This window comes from Staurois parvus, unplaced genomic scaffold (genome assembly GCF_062004578.1).
Source record: "Staurois parvus isolate SC_StPar_1 unplaced genomic scaffold, SC_StPar_1.0 ptg000298l, whole genome shotgun sequence".
In the NCBI taxonomy this organism is placed as follows: domain Eukaryota; kingdom Metazoa; phylum Chordata; class Amphibia; order Anura; family Ranidae; genus Staurois; species Staurois parvus.
Genome location: NW_028318094.1, coordinates 349771 through 370227, shown reverse-complemented (window position 1 = coordinate 370227; position 20457 = coordinate 349771). Strand labels below are relative to the sequence as shown.

Below are 20457 nucleotides of genomic sequence, written 5' to 3'. Positions count from 1 at the left end.
AGGAGTGTGTTTGTCACTTTTTTCACTAAATATTCCCCGTGAGGGAATTCACGTATGACACAACTATTTTATTATTTATGTATTGATTTATCACCTTGGATATATATATGTAGGGGATGTATATAGAGTTTGTGCATTTTAACACGTAATTGTTAGTATTTTTAGCGCTACACTATTTATTTTAAAAGATGGTTCAGTGCTTCTGGGGACAAAGAAATCAGATGAGCATATTGTCAGGGGAAGGATTGTGAGACATATTTATTACAGGTACTTGTAAAGCACCATCAATTTACGCAGTTGTTTACATATATATTATACTTTCACATCAGTCCCTAACCCTCAAGGGGTGTACAATCTAAGGTCTCTAACTTACATTCATACATACACATACTAGGGCCAATTTAGACAGGAGTCAATTCACCTACCAGCATCTTTGGAGTGTGGGAGAAAACCAGAGTACCTGGAGGAACCCCACGCAGGCACAGGGAGAACATGCAAACTCCAGGTAAGTGGTGCTATGGTTGGGATTTGAACCAACGACCCTAGTACTGCCAGGCGGAAGAGCTAACCATTTAGCCATTGTGCTGCCTAACTGTAATGAACATACGAAGGTTCTTAAGGTTTCTGCACTTTTTAAAATATATATGTATATATACATACACTATATTGCCAAAAGTATTTGGACACCCCTCCAAATAATTGGATTCAGGTGTTCCAATCACCTCCATGGCATCAAGCCCCTAGGCATGCAGACTGCTTCTACAAACATTTGTGAAAGAATGGGTCGCTCTCAGGAGCTCAGTGAATTCAAGCATGGTCCCGTGATAGGTTGCCACCTGTGCAATAAGTCCATCCGTGACATTTCCTTGCTACTAAATATTCCAGTCAACTGTTAGTGGTATTATAACAAAGTGGAAGCAACTGGGAACAACAGCAACTCAGCCACCAAGTGATAGGCCACGTAAAATGGCAAAGCGAGGTCAGACCATGCTGAAGCACACAGTGCGCAGAAGTCGCCAAATGTTTGCAGAGTCAAACTTCATGTGGCCTTCAGATTTGCACAACAACCGTACGTAGAGAGCTTCATGGAATGGGTTTCCATGGCTGAGCAGCTGCATCCAAGCCTTACATCACCAAGTGCAATGCAAAGCATCAGATGCAGTGGTGTAAAGCACACCGCCACTGGACTCTAGAGCAGCAGAGACGTGTTCTCTGGAGTGACCAATCATGCTTCCGTCTGGCAATCCAATGGCCATGTCTGGGTTTTGCAGTTGTCAGAACGGTACTTGCCTGACTGCATTGTGTCAAGTGTAAAGTTTGGTGGAGGGGGGGATTATGGTGTGGGGTTGTTTTTCAGGGGTTCGGCTTGGCCCCTTAGTTCCAGTGAAGGGAACTCTTAAGCTGGCAGCATAATAAGACATTTTGGACAATGTCCTGCTCCCAACTTTGTGGGAACAGTTTGGGGATGGCCCCTTCCTGTTCCAACATGACTGTGGACCAGCACACAAAGCAAGGTCCATAAAGACATGGATGAGTAACTTTGGGATGCAGGAACTTGACTGGCCTGTACAAAGTCCTGACCTCAACCTGATAGAACACCTTTGGGATGAGTTAAAGTGGAGACTGCGATCCAGGCCTTCTCAACCTATATCTGTGCTTGACCTCACAAATGCTCTTCTGGAAGAATGGTCAAACCTTCCCATAGACACCCTCCTAAACCTTGTGGACAGTCTTCCAAGAAACGTTGAAGCTGTTATAGCTGCAAAGAGCGGGCCAACTCAATATTGAACCCTACGAACTAAGACTGGGATGCCATTAAAGTTCATGGGCGTGTAAAGGCAGGCCGACCAATACTTTTGGCAATATAGTGTATATATGTATGTATCAAAGTGTTGACACTTTTTGAAGATCTCTCATATTTACAAGGCAGCAGATCAGACATTCACTAAATATTTCACTAAATATGCCCCTAAGTGTTAACCTTACACATTACTTAAAACAATGTTAACCCGAAAAGCAGCTTACCATTTCCTAGATGTGATGGCCGCAATTATTTTCTTTTTTTAGGCTCTTTTTCTTTTATATTCATGCAAACAAACAGAGGGTGCACAGGCCTAGTGCGTTACCTTTTAAAAGATCATTTATTATGTAAATAAGTGGTAATATACTCACAAAGGAACAAATATCAAGGGCACATCATATAAAGTACAGCAAGGTCTAGTCACACTGGATGATATCCGTAACGGAACTCCTAGACCTCCAAATGGCTGACGCGTTCGAGGATTTGCCTCTTCCTCAGAGCCGATCTGAAACCTCAAGCCCTCGAAACGCATCAGCTATTTGGAGGTATAGGAGTCCCATTACAGTTATCATCCAGTGGGACTGGACCTTGCTGTACTATATATGATGTGCCGTTGATATTTGTTCCTTTGTGAGTATATTACCACTTACTTACATAATAAATTATCTTTGAAAAGGTAATGCACTAGGCCCGTGCACCCTCTGTTTGTTTCTTTGCGTGCAGTACTCTGGATCCCTCTGGTCCATTGAGGGCAGCAAGGCATGCAGCTTCCAGGCATCCCACTTGTGGTTCTAACCTCTGTGGAGTCCATCCTCCAGCGCAGGAGTATAGGAGTATATGCTTATGCCATTCTTTCTTTTATATTCACCTGGTGAATTAGCCAGTAAGTGTTGTTTTTTCAACAGAACAGGTTCTCATGCAGATGTGGCAGTTAAAGGGTTGAAACTAGGGTCGGACTGTCAACTCATGGGGCCCCCGGACAATAGGGAATCATGGGGCCCCTGTGTCCTCGGCCACACTCAAACCACTCCCAAAAAAGCCTATGAAACGTACAAGGGGCATGTCAACATGGGGCCCCTGGATCATAGGGGATCATGGGGCCCCTGTGTCCTCGCCCAAATTCAAACCACTCCCAAAAAAGCCTAAGGTACCAGGGGAATGTCGTGGGGCCCCCAACTGACCCCGGGCCCTCGGGCAGTGCCTGAGTGTCTGAATAGTCAGTCCGCCCCTGGTTGGAACAAACCATTTAACACTGACATGGGGCTTGCAATGACCAGCTTTTATTTATTCATGTATAACCTTTTTCCCAATAGAAAAAAAACTGTTACTGCTTGAGGCCACATGCACACAGGGCATTTACTTTTCTCCTCTAAACATTAGAACTCCTGGCAGGAGAAAGGTTGCCTGAAAAATGCACCTAAAGTCACATATTGCACACGCATTTAGGTGCGTCAAGCGTTGGAGCATTATTGGATTCCATTGGCCAGAATATAAATTTATTCTGGCCATTGGAATATATTAACACTCAAACGTGCCTAAATCCACCTAATGTTTGGACATGTTTAGGTACATCAAGCATTTTTTCTGCACTAAAGCTCCTCTCCAGAATGTATTGGTGATGGAACCTGTAAATGCTCCTCTAATATGCATGTAATAGCCTATGCATGTATGGACACATAGGCTAATATAGAGGTGCTTTTACAGACTGAAAAAAAGCCTAATGCCTGTGCATTGTGCATGATTCTTGAAAAATATGAGCTGGAGTTTGGCTTCAATGTGTTTAGTGTATCTAAATTTGCTATTACATTGAACACTCCCCTCCCCCTAGACTGGCAATGCTGCTGTCTGCTGTGCCCCCTGTGCTCCTTCATCCAGAGTGTAGGCACTCTAATACAGGAGGTATGTTACTGGGTAGATCGCCAGGTGAAAACAGAGAAAAAAACTAAAAAAAAAAGAAAACTAATGCAGCCCCCACATCTAAGGATTGGTAAGGTGCAAAATAGTAAATTTTTGGTTTGGGGTTTAACCACTTCCAGACCGGACACTTTCACCCCCTTCCTGACCAGGGCAATTTTCAACTTTCAGCGCTATCACACTTTGAATGACAATTGCGCGGTCATGCAACACTGTACCCAAATGAATTTTTTTACCATTTTTTTGAGACAGATAAAGCTTTATTTTGGTGGTATTTATTCACCGCTGGGATTTTTATTTTTTTTGCTATGTAAATGAAAAAGTCCAAAAATTTTGAAAAAAGTGTTTTTTTAATAAAATTTTGCAAATAAATATCATCATAAATCTTTGCCAAAATTTATTCCGTTATCTTTTTAGTAAAAAAAAAATCCAAATTAGTTTATAACCAAAAGTTATAATTTTTAAACATTTATTTTTACATTTTTATTTTATTTTTTTATATTATTATTTTTTATTTTTATTTTTACATACTGTCACCCTAGCAGTACAGTGTCACCATGGTGACACTGTACTACTTGTGGGGGGTGATGTAGATTTTTTTTTTTTTTACACTGATTGCTTTTACACCCATATAGGATGTAAAAGCAATTATTACTCTTTCTCTCTGTGTGCATTCCTGCACTCATTGAAAAGTACTGAGTGAGCTGTGATTGGTCACAGCTTGTCACATGGTACAAGGCTGTTGTGAATAGCCTTGTACCATGTGACCTCTGTGATCATTCACAGATTTCACATGTAGTAAGCAATGATGTCACAAGTGACATCTTGCTTACTACTTTGCATGTGATCACTGATTGGCCAATCAGTGATCACATGATCGGGACCTCGTACAGAGGTCCCGCCCGACGATCGGTGTTTCACTGTGTCCGGAGGACACAGCGGGCACCGGATCGCGGTGCTGCGCGCTTGAGGGAGCGTGCACAAGCAGGGTGCGGGGAGGCCATTGATAAACGGCCACCCGACCCTGCACTGCCACCGTCCGGCCGTTTATATGCAATGGCCGGTCGGGAAGTGGTTAATTCCGCTTTAATGAAAGAATATCTGTCCACTTTAACAGAGCTGGTATGAACATATTACTTTTTTTCTAGTATGTATCTTAGGTTACAATATCAGTGAATGATCTCCGAGTATGGGGCCTAATTAACAATTGTAAAAATTCACATTTTTGAGAAAAAGGGAAGGCGATATTAGCAAACATTTGTTTTTATTATATTTTTATGTTTTACTTCCCTTTCATAGTAACTTTTTGACTGTGCATTTAAATAGCGTGAGAGTGATTTCATGGTGTGCTTACAACATCCCTCAACACTCACTGCAAAATATGTGATGTTAAAATTTGTTGTAGGCTTTGTCAGCCAAAAAACAGCATAATCAAACAGCAAATAGGGCTCATGCACATGGACACATTCAGGCATACAGCGCAAGAATTCAGCATATTTTTGCACCCAAACATCACAGGTATCGGTGTACAGCAGCAACTAGTAGCCTGTACAAGTCAAAGACAGGCCATCAGATGCTATGGCTATACACCCATGACCACACATCCAAGTAATTACAAGCAGACAGGGACAAAATGTGCTGTTACAGGCATCCAGCCATAGCATCTGACAGCTTGTCATTGACCTGTACAGGCTACTGGCCAAAGCTGTACTTCAACACTGTGACTCCCAGGGGCAGAAATACACTGAAAGGGGTGCCTGTAGCAAAAAAAAGAAAGGAAAGAGAAAGAAAGAAAGAAAGAAAGAAAGAAAGAAAGAAAGAAAGAAAGAAAGAAGAATAGTACAGGGCAGACATGACTAGGTGAAGAGGGAGAAAAAGACAGGAAAGATTTAAGTTAAAGGGGAAGGGTTAAAAGATAGGGAAGTTACCTGATTGGTGTTAGTAGTATTGGGTGGGATCATCCTTGAATCTTGGGGGAGTGTTGGGGGGACAAGCCAGTGCTGGTTAGCAGTTGAAGAGAGAACTTCCCGCCTGCCCTCCCCTGGGGTGTTTGTTTTGTTTGGCTTGTTTGGTTTGGTGGCAGTTGTTGGTCTTGGGAGTTTGTTAATGGTTTTGAAGAAAAGTGTATGGTTGGGACCCATCTGTGGTATGGTGTGCCCGGGTAAATTCCAGTTAACCGAGGTTTAACTGGAAGGTGGAGGTCTACCTGCGGAAGGTGTGTCCTTGTCTCCGAATTGGTGCGTTGCGGCTGGAGGCCTAGGAGGAACATTAAGGTTCCACAGGGGGAGATCAATATTGTTTTGGGTGCCTGCCTAGACCAACAACTCATTTCATAAGTTTATGGAGGTTTCTTTTTTAAGGAATGTTTTTCTCTGGATTTAAGTTAAATTGTTAATAAAAGGCAGTGAAGGCCATTTTACTCCAACAATGTGTGGTCTCCTTTTTCGGTGGAGGGAGTGTTGGGAAAATGTGGGGTTTTTCGGAAGTTGGGTAAGTATGTTTTGGGGTGTTAGCATTTTCCAACATCTTTTCTACACTAGTCATGTGTTCATGAGTCTTTGAAGCATTCTCAACTCAAGATTTATTCTGCTTCTAAGTATTTTTAGTGAAATTAAAGTGGAGCTCCAGCCAAACAAAAAAAAATAAAAGTCAGCATTTACAAAAACTGTATCTGCTGACTTTTACAAAATAGACACTCACCTGTTCTACGATCCAGCGGTGTACTCACTACAGCCAGCTTCACCAGCTGTCTTCGCTCCCCTGTGCCAGCATCTTAAGTGTTGGCACCCGGCTGTGACAGCTGGCGGCTGTGCATGCACTAGTAGCACTGCACTCTGTATATGAGTCTTTGGGACCTGTAATGTGTCCCAGAACAGGGAGGGAGGACAACTTCCACTTCTGATCGCCTAGGCCAGGGGTCTCCAATCTTTTTAAACAAAGGGTCAGTTTACAGTCCTTCAGACTTTGAGGGGGCCGGACTGTGGCAAGTAAAAGTGAAAAATGCTCTGGCATCAGTGGGAGTAAACTATGCCTCATCATTGGCGTCAGTGGTACCAATAGTTCCCCATTGTTGGATCAGGGGAAGGAATAGTGCTCCATCATTGGCGTCAGTGGGAGGAATAGTGCCCCATTATTGGTATCAGTAACAGGAATTATGTCCTGTTGTTGGTGTCAGTCTGTGGAATAGTACCTTGTATGGTTGGGGAGGAATAGTGCCCCAAGGGCCAGATAAAGGCAAACAAAGGGCCACATCCGGCCCCTTGGCCACAGTTTGTAGACCACTGGCCGAGGCAATCGCAGCGGAAGTGGGAGCGGGTACCTGTCAAAATCAGGTAATCGGGTGCCAATTTCTCAGGGGAACGGGGGACTAGTGCTTAAAGCAGAACTTCCCCTTTTGGGTGGAGCTCCGCTTTATTATAGGTAGTTACCTGTCATTTCCACGGTGAAGGTAATAGACCTCCTAGACATAAGGAGTTAGTCTCAGCATGGAAAGAGATATCATCTCAAAGATCCCAACTCCAGCCAAAAGTTTATTTTTAATAGTACAGTAAAGTACATCTTAATAGTCTTTGATGACTGGGTTATGTGCTGCAACTACTCCTGTAAGACTATGGCCATGTCCTGTATTGTGTTCCAAGAAATTAATTTTACAGGTAATCCTTTTATTTACATTGCTAGCTAATTTTACCTTATTGTTTCCAATTAAACAGGGAAGTGTCGGAAACCTCTGTCAGACTATATTTGCTGCCTGAGTGCCTTTTGGGAAGATTACTTTCTTTTTGTTAGCAAATCAGTATATTCCAATATTGGTATCTTGAGTGCTGATATCTTTTTGTGTAGGAAAGGCTTGAGTAGAGGTTACGTTTGTTGGGTAGGTGCAGCGTAGTGTGACAGGCAGTAAACACAGAGAGTCCCAGAAACAAAGCATTGCAAAAGAGTTCAACTTGTACAAACAGACCGTGGGAAGGATCGCTGTCCGGCATCTCTTACAACTGTTTGTGGTGAGACAATGGTCCAGAGACCCAAGGATATGAATAGCATCTGTCATAAGGTGTGGAATGTGGTCTGGCCAGTCCAACCCAAAGGGGACACTTCCTGATGAGGTAGACGTAGTCTCTGCTCTCTCCCTACTCCTCTGAAACCTCTCCCTAACGCTCAACACTTTCTCTGTCAGACAAAGATCTCTGCATTAGCCACTTGCATAAAGCATGCCAAACCCAGGGGTCAGAGTCCTAAATAGATTCTGCCTGACCCAAGACAGCCATTGGGGTCACATGGGCACAAGCATCCAACCAGGTCCCTGACCCAAGTGCCTGAAGAAACTATAGAGATACCCAGTTCCTCCTAACCTCCTCCCCCATCTGCATTGCTGCTGCAGACAAGCGCCACCTGCAGTGCAGATTACAGACTGCACCTGCCTACACATTTGCATAGGAAAGGGTTAGGGTTACAGGTAGGGTTAGTTAGAGGTTTAGTTTTAGGGCTGTCAATCCACTGATCCATGCTTGAAAAGTGATCTTGTGTTTGACAGGTGGTGAGGTATGTCACCACCGCACCGCCTAATTTAACCTTGTAATTGTCATACTACCAGGCAACAATCCCATGCAATGTACACCATTGTGGTGCAGCTCTGGCATGGCCCCATAGGACTGTGTGAGTTGAAAGCAATATGCTGTTTAAATTTTGCCACTGCATGTGCACAGCCATGAGCGGTGCCGGGACAAGGTCATCCAGTGCCCAGGGCAAAGAAGCTAAACTGCTCCCCCCTTCCACCTTAAAATTTGCCATCTTAGTGGATACTACCCCCAGCAGTTATCAGCTTATCAAAATGCCTTGTAACAGAATAAGCTCACTGATGTCCCCATCCATACAGTAAACTGTCCCTCCTGCCCATCTCTTGTCCCAGCCCTGGCCATGAGTGGGTGTATATTTAATGTCCATGTGGGCAGTCAGGGGACTGTGGCTCAATTGCCAGGTTTTAACGCCCACCTGACCTCACGTGTGAACGAGCCCTTACGTGTGAATGTGTGCAAGAGGGTAGATTAGCTAGGGTAACAGGGAAGTTTTGTTTAACAGGGAGGTTTCATTTTACAGGGATGGTTAGTCACTAGTGAATGAGGGTTCATTAAGGGTTAGTGTAGGGGTAAAAAGAAGAATGGAGAGTTAGGGTAACAGGGAGGTTTTGTTTTACAGCGATGGTTAGTCACTAGTGAACAAGGGTTCATTAGGGGTTAGTGTAGGGATAAAAAGAAGAATGGAGATTTATGGTTAGGGTATGTGTGGAGACCTGCCACACATATTACAACGTTGGTTGGTCAGAGGGTTAATGTTAGGCTTTCAGGCTTAGTCGAAGGGTTATTGCTACAGAGACCTCAGTTGGTTCAGGGCAGAAAACATGCAGAAATGCTGCAATTTTCATACTTCTCTGCTCTGTTGTGGTGTGAATGAGATGTATTGATTTCTAGGTACCCTCGGGGAGCCCTGTGATGATCAGGGGCAGAAAATGGCAGGTCTCCACACATAGTGTGAATGAGCCCTGCAATTACAACATGTGAAAAATTGGTAATAAGCTACAGGAAGGGTGAGTGTGAGGTTAGTTAGTTTATGGGATAGTACTGGATTATGGGGCCGGTGATCAGTGTTAGATTAACCCACGTTAGCCAGGGAAAACTCTTAGGGTTAGTGGGGAAGTTATGTTAGATTCACAGGGAGGGTTAATGTTTTGTGTTAGTGGTTATCTCAAAGATTAGTTTGAGAGTTAGGGTATCAGGTAGGGTTTTGCCAGATTAGTACTATGGTTACTGGTAAAATTAGTTGGAGGGTGATTGTTAGGGTTATTGAAAATGTTAAAGATTCTGTATATAGGCCTACAGAACAGACAGTACACAGTCCACATTTTTAATTTTTATCTGCTGCTAACAGGAAACAGGAACTTAATTCAGGAAAAATATATAGAGTATAGTCATAGATGCAGCTACACATTTATAAACACTGCCATCTACTGGCTGAGGGAAATCTATACTGAACACTGCAGTAGTTGCACAATACATGAACACTGTATTCCAACAGAAAAGGTTAGCATTACAATTACATGAAGGGTTAGATGGTAGGTTAGTGTTAGGACTATAGTTATTTATCACCATTTTCAGGCTTTTCTTTTGATGTGAAAGGTAGCATGTGTTCCCTGTGTCCTTTCAAAGCAATAATACCACTTTTCAGTGCAGTTTAGAAATGAAAGCCTCTAATTGGTTTCTATCCAGCTGCTTTCTATTCAGACACCTCTCCATCGACAATATTGTTTCACATCCAGAGAGTTGTGTTTATAATCAGAAATGAAGATTCTGCCAGCTACTGATGGGCAGTAGCACGTATTCCGTAGCATGTCTTATACTGGAGATGTTTCCACAGCTTGACTAAATTGTTGATTTCCTTTTATGAGTCTGAATACAGTTTTACTGCTTGATTTATATTCAGAAATGGGACCAAAGTTTACTTCTGAAAAATTTTTTGTAAGTCTTTGTTGCTTAGTTGTTAGCAACAAATTCATTGAACAAATGTTTCATTTCAATGTCTGTTGCTACTATTTAGGATAGCCTAGCTGATTCTTTCTGGTTTTCTTCGGTTTTTCCTTCTTTTCTCTCTTTCCTTTCAGTTTTGTTTCTTTATCCTTTTTGTACTATTATATAATTGGATAGCTGATTATAAAATACATTATTGTAAGTAAAGTTTTGGCTGTTTCAGTAGCTGTTTAAAATGTCAGTCCACTCAAAACTGATAATTCCCCATTAAACCACCTAATTGCTTATGTCTCTTGAGAAATTTAGTTCCCAGGTCTGTGCACTAACTGCGGTCAGTAGAGGGATAGCCATTTACACTACTGGATATTAAAATTATATAGGGACAGTACACACCACAAAAACGCACTCTGGATGCATTCCGGATACGTTTTTGCTCACAGTACACACCACAAAAACGCATTCTGGATACATTCCGGATACATTTTTGCTCACAGTTCACACCACACTACGTTCCGGTGCAGTTTTGATGCAGTTTGCTATGCTAAAGTATGGTTCTATGGAGAAAAAATGCAGCATGTTCTACTTTTGTTTCTGCACCAGAAACTGACTGGAACAGACTGCGCTGGTGTGAACTAGGGCCATTGGAATATATGGAAAACACTGTGCATGCATTTATGATGCAGAAAACAAACACACTGGACTGCATCTAGTGTGAACTAGCTCTTAATGTTATCAATAATGCAACAGAAGGAATGGGAAAACCCCAAGCTTGCACAGGTCATCTAAACTTTCAAAGTGTGCTGGATCAAAGCCAATAGCTATTGCGTGGAGATCTTACTGTTGGAAAATCGTTTGTGGACACCTGGCTTTCACACCTATTTGAGTTTGCTGGACATCCTGTTCCAAAATCATGGACATTAATCTATAGATGTCCACTCACCCCTTGCAGCTTTAACAGCATTTACTCTTCTACGAAGGGTATGCATAAGATTTTGGAGTGTGCCGGTGGAAATTTGGGCAGAGTCAGCTAAAAAAGTGTTTATGAGGTCAGGTGCTGATGTTGGACATGAAGAGCTGGCTGATATTGTCAGGTTAAGGTCAGGGCTTTGTGCAGGCCACTCAAGTTCCTCATCACTGGACTCAAACTGCTTCTTTATGAACTTGGTTTTATGCACCTGTACTCAATATTTCTCAGGGGGTTTACACATTCTTTGTCCATATAGTGTATAAGAAGTGACAGGTGGCTAAGATTTTTGAACTTTGCTTATATCTCAAATATTCTTTTGGGGTACTGCTGGTACATGTAGGCTGCCTCCTGCACATGCCTAATTTCATTGTCTCATCATAATGGCTTTTTCTTGCCTTGTACATTTAATGCTTTTAGAAGTCAGAGTAGTATATCTCATGAAGTACATTTGATGCAGACCCTTATCATTGTGTATGGGGTATGTTGTTACTGGTTTAATGCAGCTAGCTCATACCATAAAGGAATATACAGCATGTAGAGATGTAATTGCCTAATGGTACCATATCTATGAGCTACTCCTCCACAAACGCTAGTGGTGCACTGAAATCCCCATCCTACGTGCTCAAATAGGAATGAGACCTATCCCCTATCAACGCTGCAGATTGGAGAAAAGCCTGGACTAGAATACCAAAGTGCTCATTCAACACTTTTATGCTGGTGGCTGCCTATAAGGCCCTTTTCCTGATGGTACTGGGTCCCTGCCCATATCACTCACTCGAATCCCTCATATAGTGATGGATGTTTTCAGGGCTGTGGTCAGCGAGGAGACTAACTCCATGTCTGGTGGTCCTGTCCCCGTTTGGTGGGTTTTTGGTCAAGAGTGTTTAGACTCCTGTTCACTCTCTTCCAAATACCCATCTGCAAAGATGTCAAACTAGTGCTCCTTCACTGCCCGATCCTAGGCCTTTTCTCCTATCAGCAGAAATTGGTCACTTATCTATTTATCGCCGCTAAATGTGCAATTGCCAGGGCCTGGAAAAAACCCACTGTCTGGTTTGTGGAGGTGAAGAGCATCCTAATGACCCTAATGGTTAATGAAAAGATTACCAGTATCCTTCATGACTCCCACCATAAATTTCTGAAGGCGTGATCCCCACGGTGGTCTTACACTCTTTCAACTTTGCATCCGACCAGTTTTGGTATCCCTAGCTAATCTCCACCGCCTCTACATGAGGGAACTCCCTTCTCCTCCATTTCCTTGCCTTGTGTCTTGTTCTCACCCCTTTCTCTCCTTTCCCTTCTCACCCCCCTATTTTTAAGGTGGACCGGCGAAACCACACTCCAAAACCCTTCCAGCCCCTGGGTTTTAGGACTGAGGCATCCAGTGCTGACCCCCGGCCCACACCAGAGGCTTATTGTTGTTTGACAGTTCATGTTTCTTTGAACTTCTAATATAACTTATATTATTCCATGATGTGCCTATTGTCTTTATCCCCTGCTTGGGAATATTGTGACTGTGTTTTCTCCTTTGCACTTCAATAAAAATACTGTACCAGAGAAACCAGCACATACTGGCATATTGAGCATGGAACAGTATTTTAATAATGTTAAAACCACTCACAGTTCAATTGGTGAACTTGCTTGTCAAAGTTAGATCAGACTTTTCTGATCCCTTCAGGCTGAATGTATACTAGCATCTCAAGAGCTTGTGCCCTCAGCTGACATTTCTAGAGCATTCCTGCCTTACACCCCGGTCATATCAAGCCCAACTTTGAAATTGTGCGACTTACAGTGAAATCGCACGATTTCAAAGTCAGGGGACATGCCAATTTCTGGTGCGATTTGCAAGACATCTGACACAGATGTCTATGCAAATTGTACCAAAAGTAATGCGTGCACTACTTTAGAAATTGGTGCGGCTCCAATCGAAACCGCACCAATATGACCACTATAATTGCAGACAATAGAGTACGACTTGGCATGCGATTTGCAAGTTGCATGGCATGCAAATCGCTTGCCAAGTCACACGCAGTGCGACCAGGGTCTTAGTCTCCCTTCTGTTTTCCTCATTCTACTCTACTTCTGCTGCAGGGTGTATATATCAGTGATCTTTTATTAGATAGCCTTTCTAAATAACTTTTTTTTCAATGTACATTTAAAGATGATAATAATGTTAATAATGTGTATTAATGGCTTAAAAAACAACCCAAAAAAAAATCATGATCGTCACATGATTACATGTGATTTTTGTTCAAATGAACAAAGAGGGAGTTTTCACTAGAACCCTCTCTAGATACAAAATCACGTGAAAAAGTGCCCCCCCAAAAAAAAGTTGCTGCTATTTATCAAATAATTTTGAGCAGTTTGCTACTGTCTGCAATTGTGTAATATGTATCTGCTGACTTTTAATAAACACACACTTACCTGTCTCAGGATCCAGCGATGTGCTCACCCGCGCCGTACCTTCTCCTGCTCTTCTCTCCACAGCATCTCAACTGTGGGCACCAGGCTGTGACAGCTTGTGGCTTCACAGCCGGGTGCCCACTGAGCGTGCAGGAGTCACGCTGGGACCTGATTGATCCGGGAGTCTTCTGGGACCTGTGAAGGTTCCCAGGAGACTAAAGGAGGAGGCCAAACTTACAGCTCACTTCACTATGGCAAACAAAGCCGGAAGTGGGAGCGGGTACCTGTCAAATCCAGATATCCGCTACCCCTTCCACCCCAAAAGGTGCCAAATATGGCAGTGGAGGGGGCGAGGAGGCAAACAAGCGGAGCTTCCACTTTTGGGTGGAACTCCACTTTAATGCTGGGTAACCACATAGATCTGTAAGAAATACACAAAGCATACCAAGTTTCAAGTATGAATGTGCCTCTTGCATTTACACAATACTTGCTTATCCCAGAGTTTAGCTTTATTCTAAAGCATGTTACTAATATGTCTTTTTTCATTGTCCTTCCTGTTTATTTCTCATTACAGGCAGTGGATTTCACATCATAAGCTAAAATGACAGACCTCGTGACTCCAACCCCAGTAGAGATCCCTAAACACATACTGGACATTTGGGTCATCATTCTCATTATTCTGGCCACCATCTTGGTGATGACATCATTGCTTCTCTTCCCGGCTGCAGCCGTCATTATCTACAGAGTACGGACTCATCCCATCCAAAACAACCGATAGCAGCATAGAGGAGAACTGTAATTACTACCACAGCAGATTTCAATGCCATAATGTGGACATAGAACATTCATTGGAAAAGGATGTTGAACAACAATCGATCCGGCAAATGCTGTGTATTATGGCCTCTTGTTGTATTTAACATTTGGACTTGATGTGTGAGAATCCACAGTGTTGTTAGATTTCATAAACACCATGAAACAACCAAAAGCTATTATATTTACATACGTTTTCATAAGTAAAAAAATGTTTACATAGTAAACTAAGACAAAATTATTAAAATCATGTAAAAATGTAATTGTAGATTCATTTATTATTATGGTTGCTATCTGGGCTCATCCAGTCACAATGAAGCTAAAATTCATAAAAAAAAAACAAGAAAAAGAAAATAGTCTACACATCCATAAGGCTACCCCTCAAATAAATGTATTCACAAAATCAAAAAAGGGAATAATGAAAAATACAATGCATTGCAGATCTAAGTACCAAACCCCACCACACCGCCCCCCAGAGTGGGGGCACCTTATAATTGTATAGCCGGTGGGCTCCATGGGCCATTTTGTGTTTGTTTGTGTAAGGTAAAATTACGTCAGTTTTGTTTCCGAAGGGGAAAATCCTCTGAATCAGAGTTGACTAATAATGGTTGAAAAGAGTTGGCCTTTTTTTTACCAATGTCCTCATACGTACAGCACTCACTGTACTTATTCTGAAATGTGAGCATTTCATTGCCTATTCAGACAGGTTATGGTGCGTCAGGCTAGAAACCAAAAGCCCTAAAATCAACCAATGTGAAGCACAGAAGAGCCTTATTCAAACAGAGGGTATCTTACAGGTCTTACTTTTATCACAAATACTCAAAACAATAATTGATTCTTCATTTTAGGACAATGGGCAAGGCCATGCAAATAATTCCTTTTTGCCTCTTGGCCAACTGTTTCCAGAAACACTGGTATATAGTACAGTTACAGCCTAATACTGTAGATCCATTTATTCTGCACTGTTCTGGATACATAGCTGGTCAATAGGCATTAAATTCGTTGTAAAGGCTCCCGGTGTTTTACCCTCATACATTTCTATTTTGACTTCTTTCAAATGCAGGGACATGGAACCTAAAGAGCTCTTTCATATAGGAGGCTGAGGGCAGTAAAAACAGCTGGCTGAGCCGTGGTTTTATTTTCCCGTTAGCTGCCCACCCGAATGCTAACATTACTGTTTTGATGGAGCTCAGGCCAAATTCAAGTCCAAGTTCTAGACAGGCACATGAATTTAACATAAGCTGCACCACTCTTACAACGTAGAATGCATATGAGATACTTTTGCAAAATCTGTTCTTGCAAGTCCCTATGAATTCCAGGGATTATGTATTGTGTCAACATGTTTGTGCTAACACCGAGTGGCTTCCAGTGTCACTACATCTTGTTATTGCTGTATTCCCAAAAGGTACAATCCAGTTTACCTCTGTGTTTGGATTAGTTCTTTTGGTACATAACTAGACCCGTCCCTTCTCCTTCTTGTTCCCTCTGTTAGTTTCCAGCCTTCAGAGTGGGCATAAGATGTAGGAGATCATTGTTAAATTACACTTTGATTTGACTGGTAAACATGTATGGCGTTTTATAAAGTAAAACTACCATGGATCAAACTTCTGTGTCTTATTGGGGAGTCAAGCTGTGTGTGGAGGGTCCTTATTCAGCAGGTGACTCTACTAGACTGAGGTCTAAAGGAGATATATCAATGTATAAAGTAGTACTTGAAACAGAACAGTAAGACCTGATAGCAATTGGAACTAACAAGCAATAAACATGCTACAGATTATAAAAGATGCACATTTGTAGCTGCCTTGCAAACATTTTAGGCCTTTTCTTATACAATATATATGTATTTTATTTTATTTTAACACACTTTAGTGTCTTTACTATATTCAGACAAATTAAACAAGTGTGCAGACATAATCTTTCACATTTTCCAGATGACATTAATAGCTTTGGTGAATTCCTTAAAGTGGAAGGCAAGCCAAAACCTAACATACAGTTGCAAGAAAAAGTATGTGAACCCCTTGGGATTACGTGGAGTTTTGCATGAATTGGGCATAAAATGTGCTCTGAACGTCATCTAAGTCACAACAATAGAAGAACACTGTCTGCTGAACATAATACTACACAAACATTAGATGTTGCCATGGTTTAATTGCACATAACATGTAAACATTCACAGTGCAGGGAGGAAAAAGTATGTGAACCTTTGGACTTAATGAGGTTGACCCTCCTTTGGCAGCAATAACCTCAACCAAACGTTTCCTGTAGTTGCAGATCAGACCTGCACAACGATCTGGAGTCATTTTGGACCACTCCTCTTCACAAAACTGTTTCAGTGTAGCAATATTATTGGGATGTCTGGTGTGAATCACTCTCTTAAGGTCATGCCACAGCATTTCAATCGGGTTGAGGTCAGGACTCTGACTGGGCCACTCCAGAAGGCGTATTTTGTGCTGTTGCAGCCATTGTTTTGTTGAATGACTTGTGTGCTTTGGGTCATTGTCCTGTTGCATCACCCATCCTCTGCGGAGCTTCAGTTGGCGGACAGATGGTCATACGTTTTCCTGCAAAATGTCTTGATAAACTCTGGAATTCATTTTCCCATCAATGACAACAATCCGTCCAGGCCCTGAGGCAGCAAAGCAGCCCCAAACCATGATGCTCCCTCCGCCATGTTTTACAGTGGGGATGAGGTTTTGATGTTGGTGTGCTGTGCCTTTTTTTCTCCACACATAGTGTTGTGTGTTCTTCCCAAACAACTCAATCTTGGTTTCATCTGTCCACAGTATATTTTGCCAGTAGTGCTGTGGAACATCCAGGTGCTCTTTTGCAAACTTCAAACGTGCTGCAATATTCTTTTTGGACAGCAATGGCTTCCTCCGTGGTGTCCTCCCATGTACTCCATTCTTTTTTCATGTTTTCCTTATTTTAGATGTGTCAACAAAAATGTTAGCATGTGCCAGAGATTTCTGTAGGTCTTTAGCTGACACTCTGGGATTCTTCTTTACCTCATGCAGCATTCTGCGCTGTGCTCTTGTAGTCATTTTTACAGAACGACCATGCCTAGGGAGAGTAGCAACAGTGCTAAACTTTCTCCATTTGTAGACAGTTTGTCTTACCGTGGACACATGAACATCAAGGCTTTTGGAGGTACTTTTGTAACCCTTTCCAGCTTCATGCAAGTCAACAATTCTTGATCGTAGGTCTTCTGAGAGCTCTTTTCTGCGAGGCATGGTTCACATCAGACAGTGCTTCTTGAAACCAGTAAACCCAAAACAGGTGTGTGTTTTTTAAGGGCAGGACAGCTGTCAGCAACACATCCAATATCATTACACTGATTGGAGTCAAGGTTGGCTCACTCCTGGCTCCAATTAGTTCTGGGAGAAGTCATTAAGCAAGGGCCTCACATACTTTTTCCTCCCTGCACTGTGAATGTTTACATGTTATGTGCAATTAAACCATGGCGACATCTAATGTTTGTGTAGTATTATGTTCAGCAGACTGTGTTCTTCTATTGTTGTGACTTAGATGATGTTCAGAGCACATTTTATGCCCAATTCATGCAAATCTCAACGTAATCCCAAGGGGTTCACATACTTTTTCTTGCAACTGTAGGTGTCCATTTATGACACAGAGAATAGCTGCGATTCAACAGATCTCAGCTATTCTCTGGTCATTCACAGTTTATGACACTCAGGAGATCATATCAGCCCTTCACTGGAGATCTGTGTTCTCCCTCCAGATTCTCCAGCCCAGAGCTGGAGAATCGGAGGGACCACAAGCTAAGCAGAGATAATTTATCTCTGCTTAGTAAACTGATCTTTTACTGTAATCTCGCGAGATTATAGTAAAATGAGCCGTTTTCCAGAGTTTGTAGACCGTTCTCCAGCATTTGGAGACCGTTCTCCCTTCGTTCGGAGAACTGCTTCATAAACTGCATTCACAGGAGAACTGTGTTCTCCGAGAATGCCGGAGAACTGAGCAGCGATCTATTACCGCTGGTTCATAAACGGACACCTAAGTTTAAATCTGTTCCCACCACCATTCTAAGCCTATTCTGTCTACCAGGTAAAATAAAAACCTATCTTGAAGCTTCTCCGGTCTGCTCACATGATCACTCCAGCCAGCTTCAGTGAAGAGGGGAGATTTGACAGTGGCTGGAGAAACTGTGATGACATCACCCATAGGATTACCATGAGGTATCTGTTGTTGGCTGTCCCTCCTCTACATTGAAACCAGCGCTGGGACCCGATCATATGTGCAGATCGGAGTCACTTCAGAATAGGTAACAATAGTGCCTTGAAAAAGTTTCCATACCCCTTGAAATTTTCCACATTTTGTCAGGTTACAACCTAAAACGTAAATGTATTTTATTGGGATTTTATGTGATAGACCCACACAAAGTGGCACATAATTGTGAAGTGGAAGGAAAATGATAAATGGTTTTAAAATTTTTTACAAATATATATCTGAAAAGTGTGGCGTGCATTTTTATTCAGCCCCCTTTACTCTGATATCCCCAACTAAAATCTAGTGGAACCAATTGCCTTCAGAAGTCACCTAATTAGTAAATAGAGTCCACCTGTGTGTAGTTTAATCTCAGTATAAATACAGCTGTTCTGTGAAGCCCTCAGAGGTTTGTTAGAGAACATCAGTGAACAAACAGCATCATGAAAGCCAAGGAACACACCAGACAGGTCAGGAATAAAGTTGTGGAGAAGTTTGAAGCAGGGTTAGGTTATAAAAAAATATCCCAAGCTTTGAACATCTCACAGAGCACTGTTCAATCCATCATCCGAAAATGGAAAGAGTATGGCACAACTGCAAACCTACCAAGACGTGGCCGTCAGAAAAGCAGCCAAGAGGCCCATGGTAACTCTGGAGGAGCTGCAGAGATCCACAGCTCAGGTGGGAGAATCTGTGCACAAATCTGGCCTTTATTGAAGAAGAAAGTCATTGTTGAAAGAAGTCCAATTTTCAGTTTGTGAGAAGCCATGTGGGAGACACAGCAAACATGTGGAAGAAGGTGCGCTGGTCAGATGAGACCAAAAATGGAACTTTTTGGCCTAAAAGCAAAACACCATGTGTGGCAGAAAACTAACACTGCACATCACCCTAGACACAATCATCCCCACTGTGAAACATGGTGGTGACAGTATCATGTTGTGGGGATGCTTTTCTTCAGCAGGGACAGGGAAGCTGGTCAGAGTTGATGGGAAGATGGATGGAGCCAAATACAGGGCAATCTTAGAAGAAAACCTGTTAGAGTCTGCAAAAGACTTGAGACTGGGGTGGAGGTTCACCTTCCAGCAGGACAACGACCCAAAACATCCAGCCAGAGCTACAATGGAATGGTTTAGATCAAAGAATATTTATGCGTTAGAATAGCCCAGTCAAAGTCCAGCTCTAAATCCAATTGAGAATCTGTGGCAAGACTTGAAAATTGCTGTTCACAGACGCTCTTCATCCAATTTGACAGAGCTTGAGCTATTCTGCAAAGAAGAATGGGCAAAAATGTTACTCTCTAAATGTGCGAAGCTGGTAGAGACATCACCAAAGAGACTTGCAGCTGTAATTGCAGCAAAAGGAGGTTCTATAAAGTATTTACTCAGGGGGGCTGAATACAAATACACGCCGCACTTTTCAGATATTTGTTTGTAAAAAATTTTGAAAACCATTTATCATTTTTCTTCCACTTCACAATTATGTGCCACTTTGTGTTAGTCTATCACATAAAATCCCAATAACATTTTCGTTTTTGGTTGTAACTTGACAAAATGTGGATATTTTCAAGGGGTATGAATACTTTTTCACGACAGTGTATAAACATCTTTCATTTATGGGGTAGATTGAATGGGCTTAGAATAGGGGTGGGAGCAGGTTTAAGCTTAGTTAGGTTTTGACTTGCCTTCTACTTTAACGGATAGGCACAGGACAGGGCAAAAAATTAAATATGTGCCCTCTCTGCCCTTGCTAAAATAAAAAATACTCACCTTCCAACACAGAAGCCTGTGTACATTGCCAAGCAGATCAGCCACAAGGTTTTG

General features: G+C 42.2%; 1 protein-coding gene across 1 annotated transcript in view; it reads left to right on the top strand.

Moving 5' to 3' along the window:
• The window catches only part of SMIM3 (small integral membrane protein 3), a 50522-nt gene extending 35846 nt beyond the window's left edge, over nucleotides 1–14676 (top strand). Inside the window, exon 2 of the mRNA XM_089682782.1 lies at nucleotides 14178–14676. Within this exon, the coding sequence (XP_089538908.1) occupies nucleotides 14205–14381 (177 nt within the window). The 5' untranslated portion in view covers nucleotides 14178–14204 and the 3' untranslated portion in view covers nucleotides 14382–14676. The remainder of the gene's footprint in view (nucleotides 1–14177) is intronic.
• Nucleotides 14677–20457: the final 5781 nt, after the last annotated feature.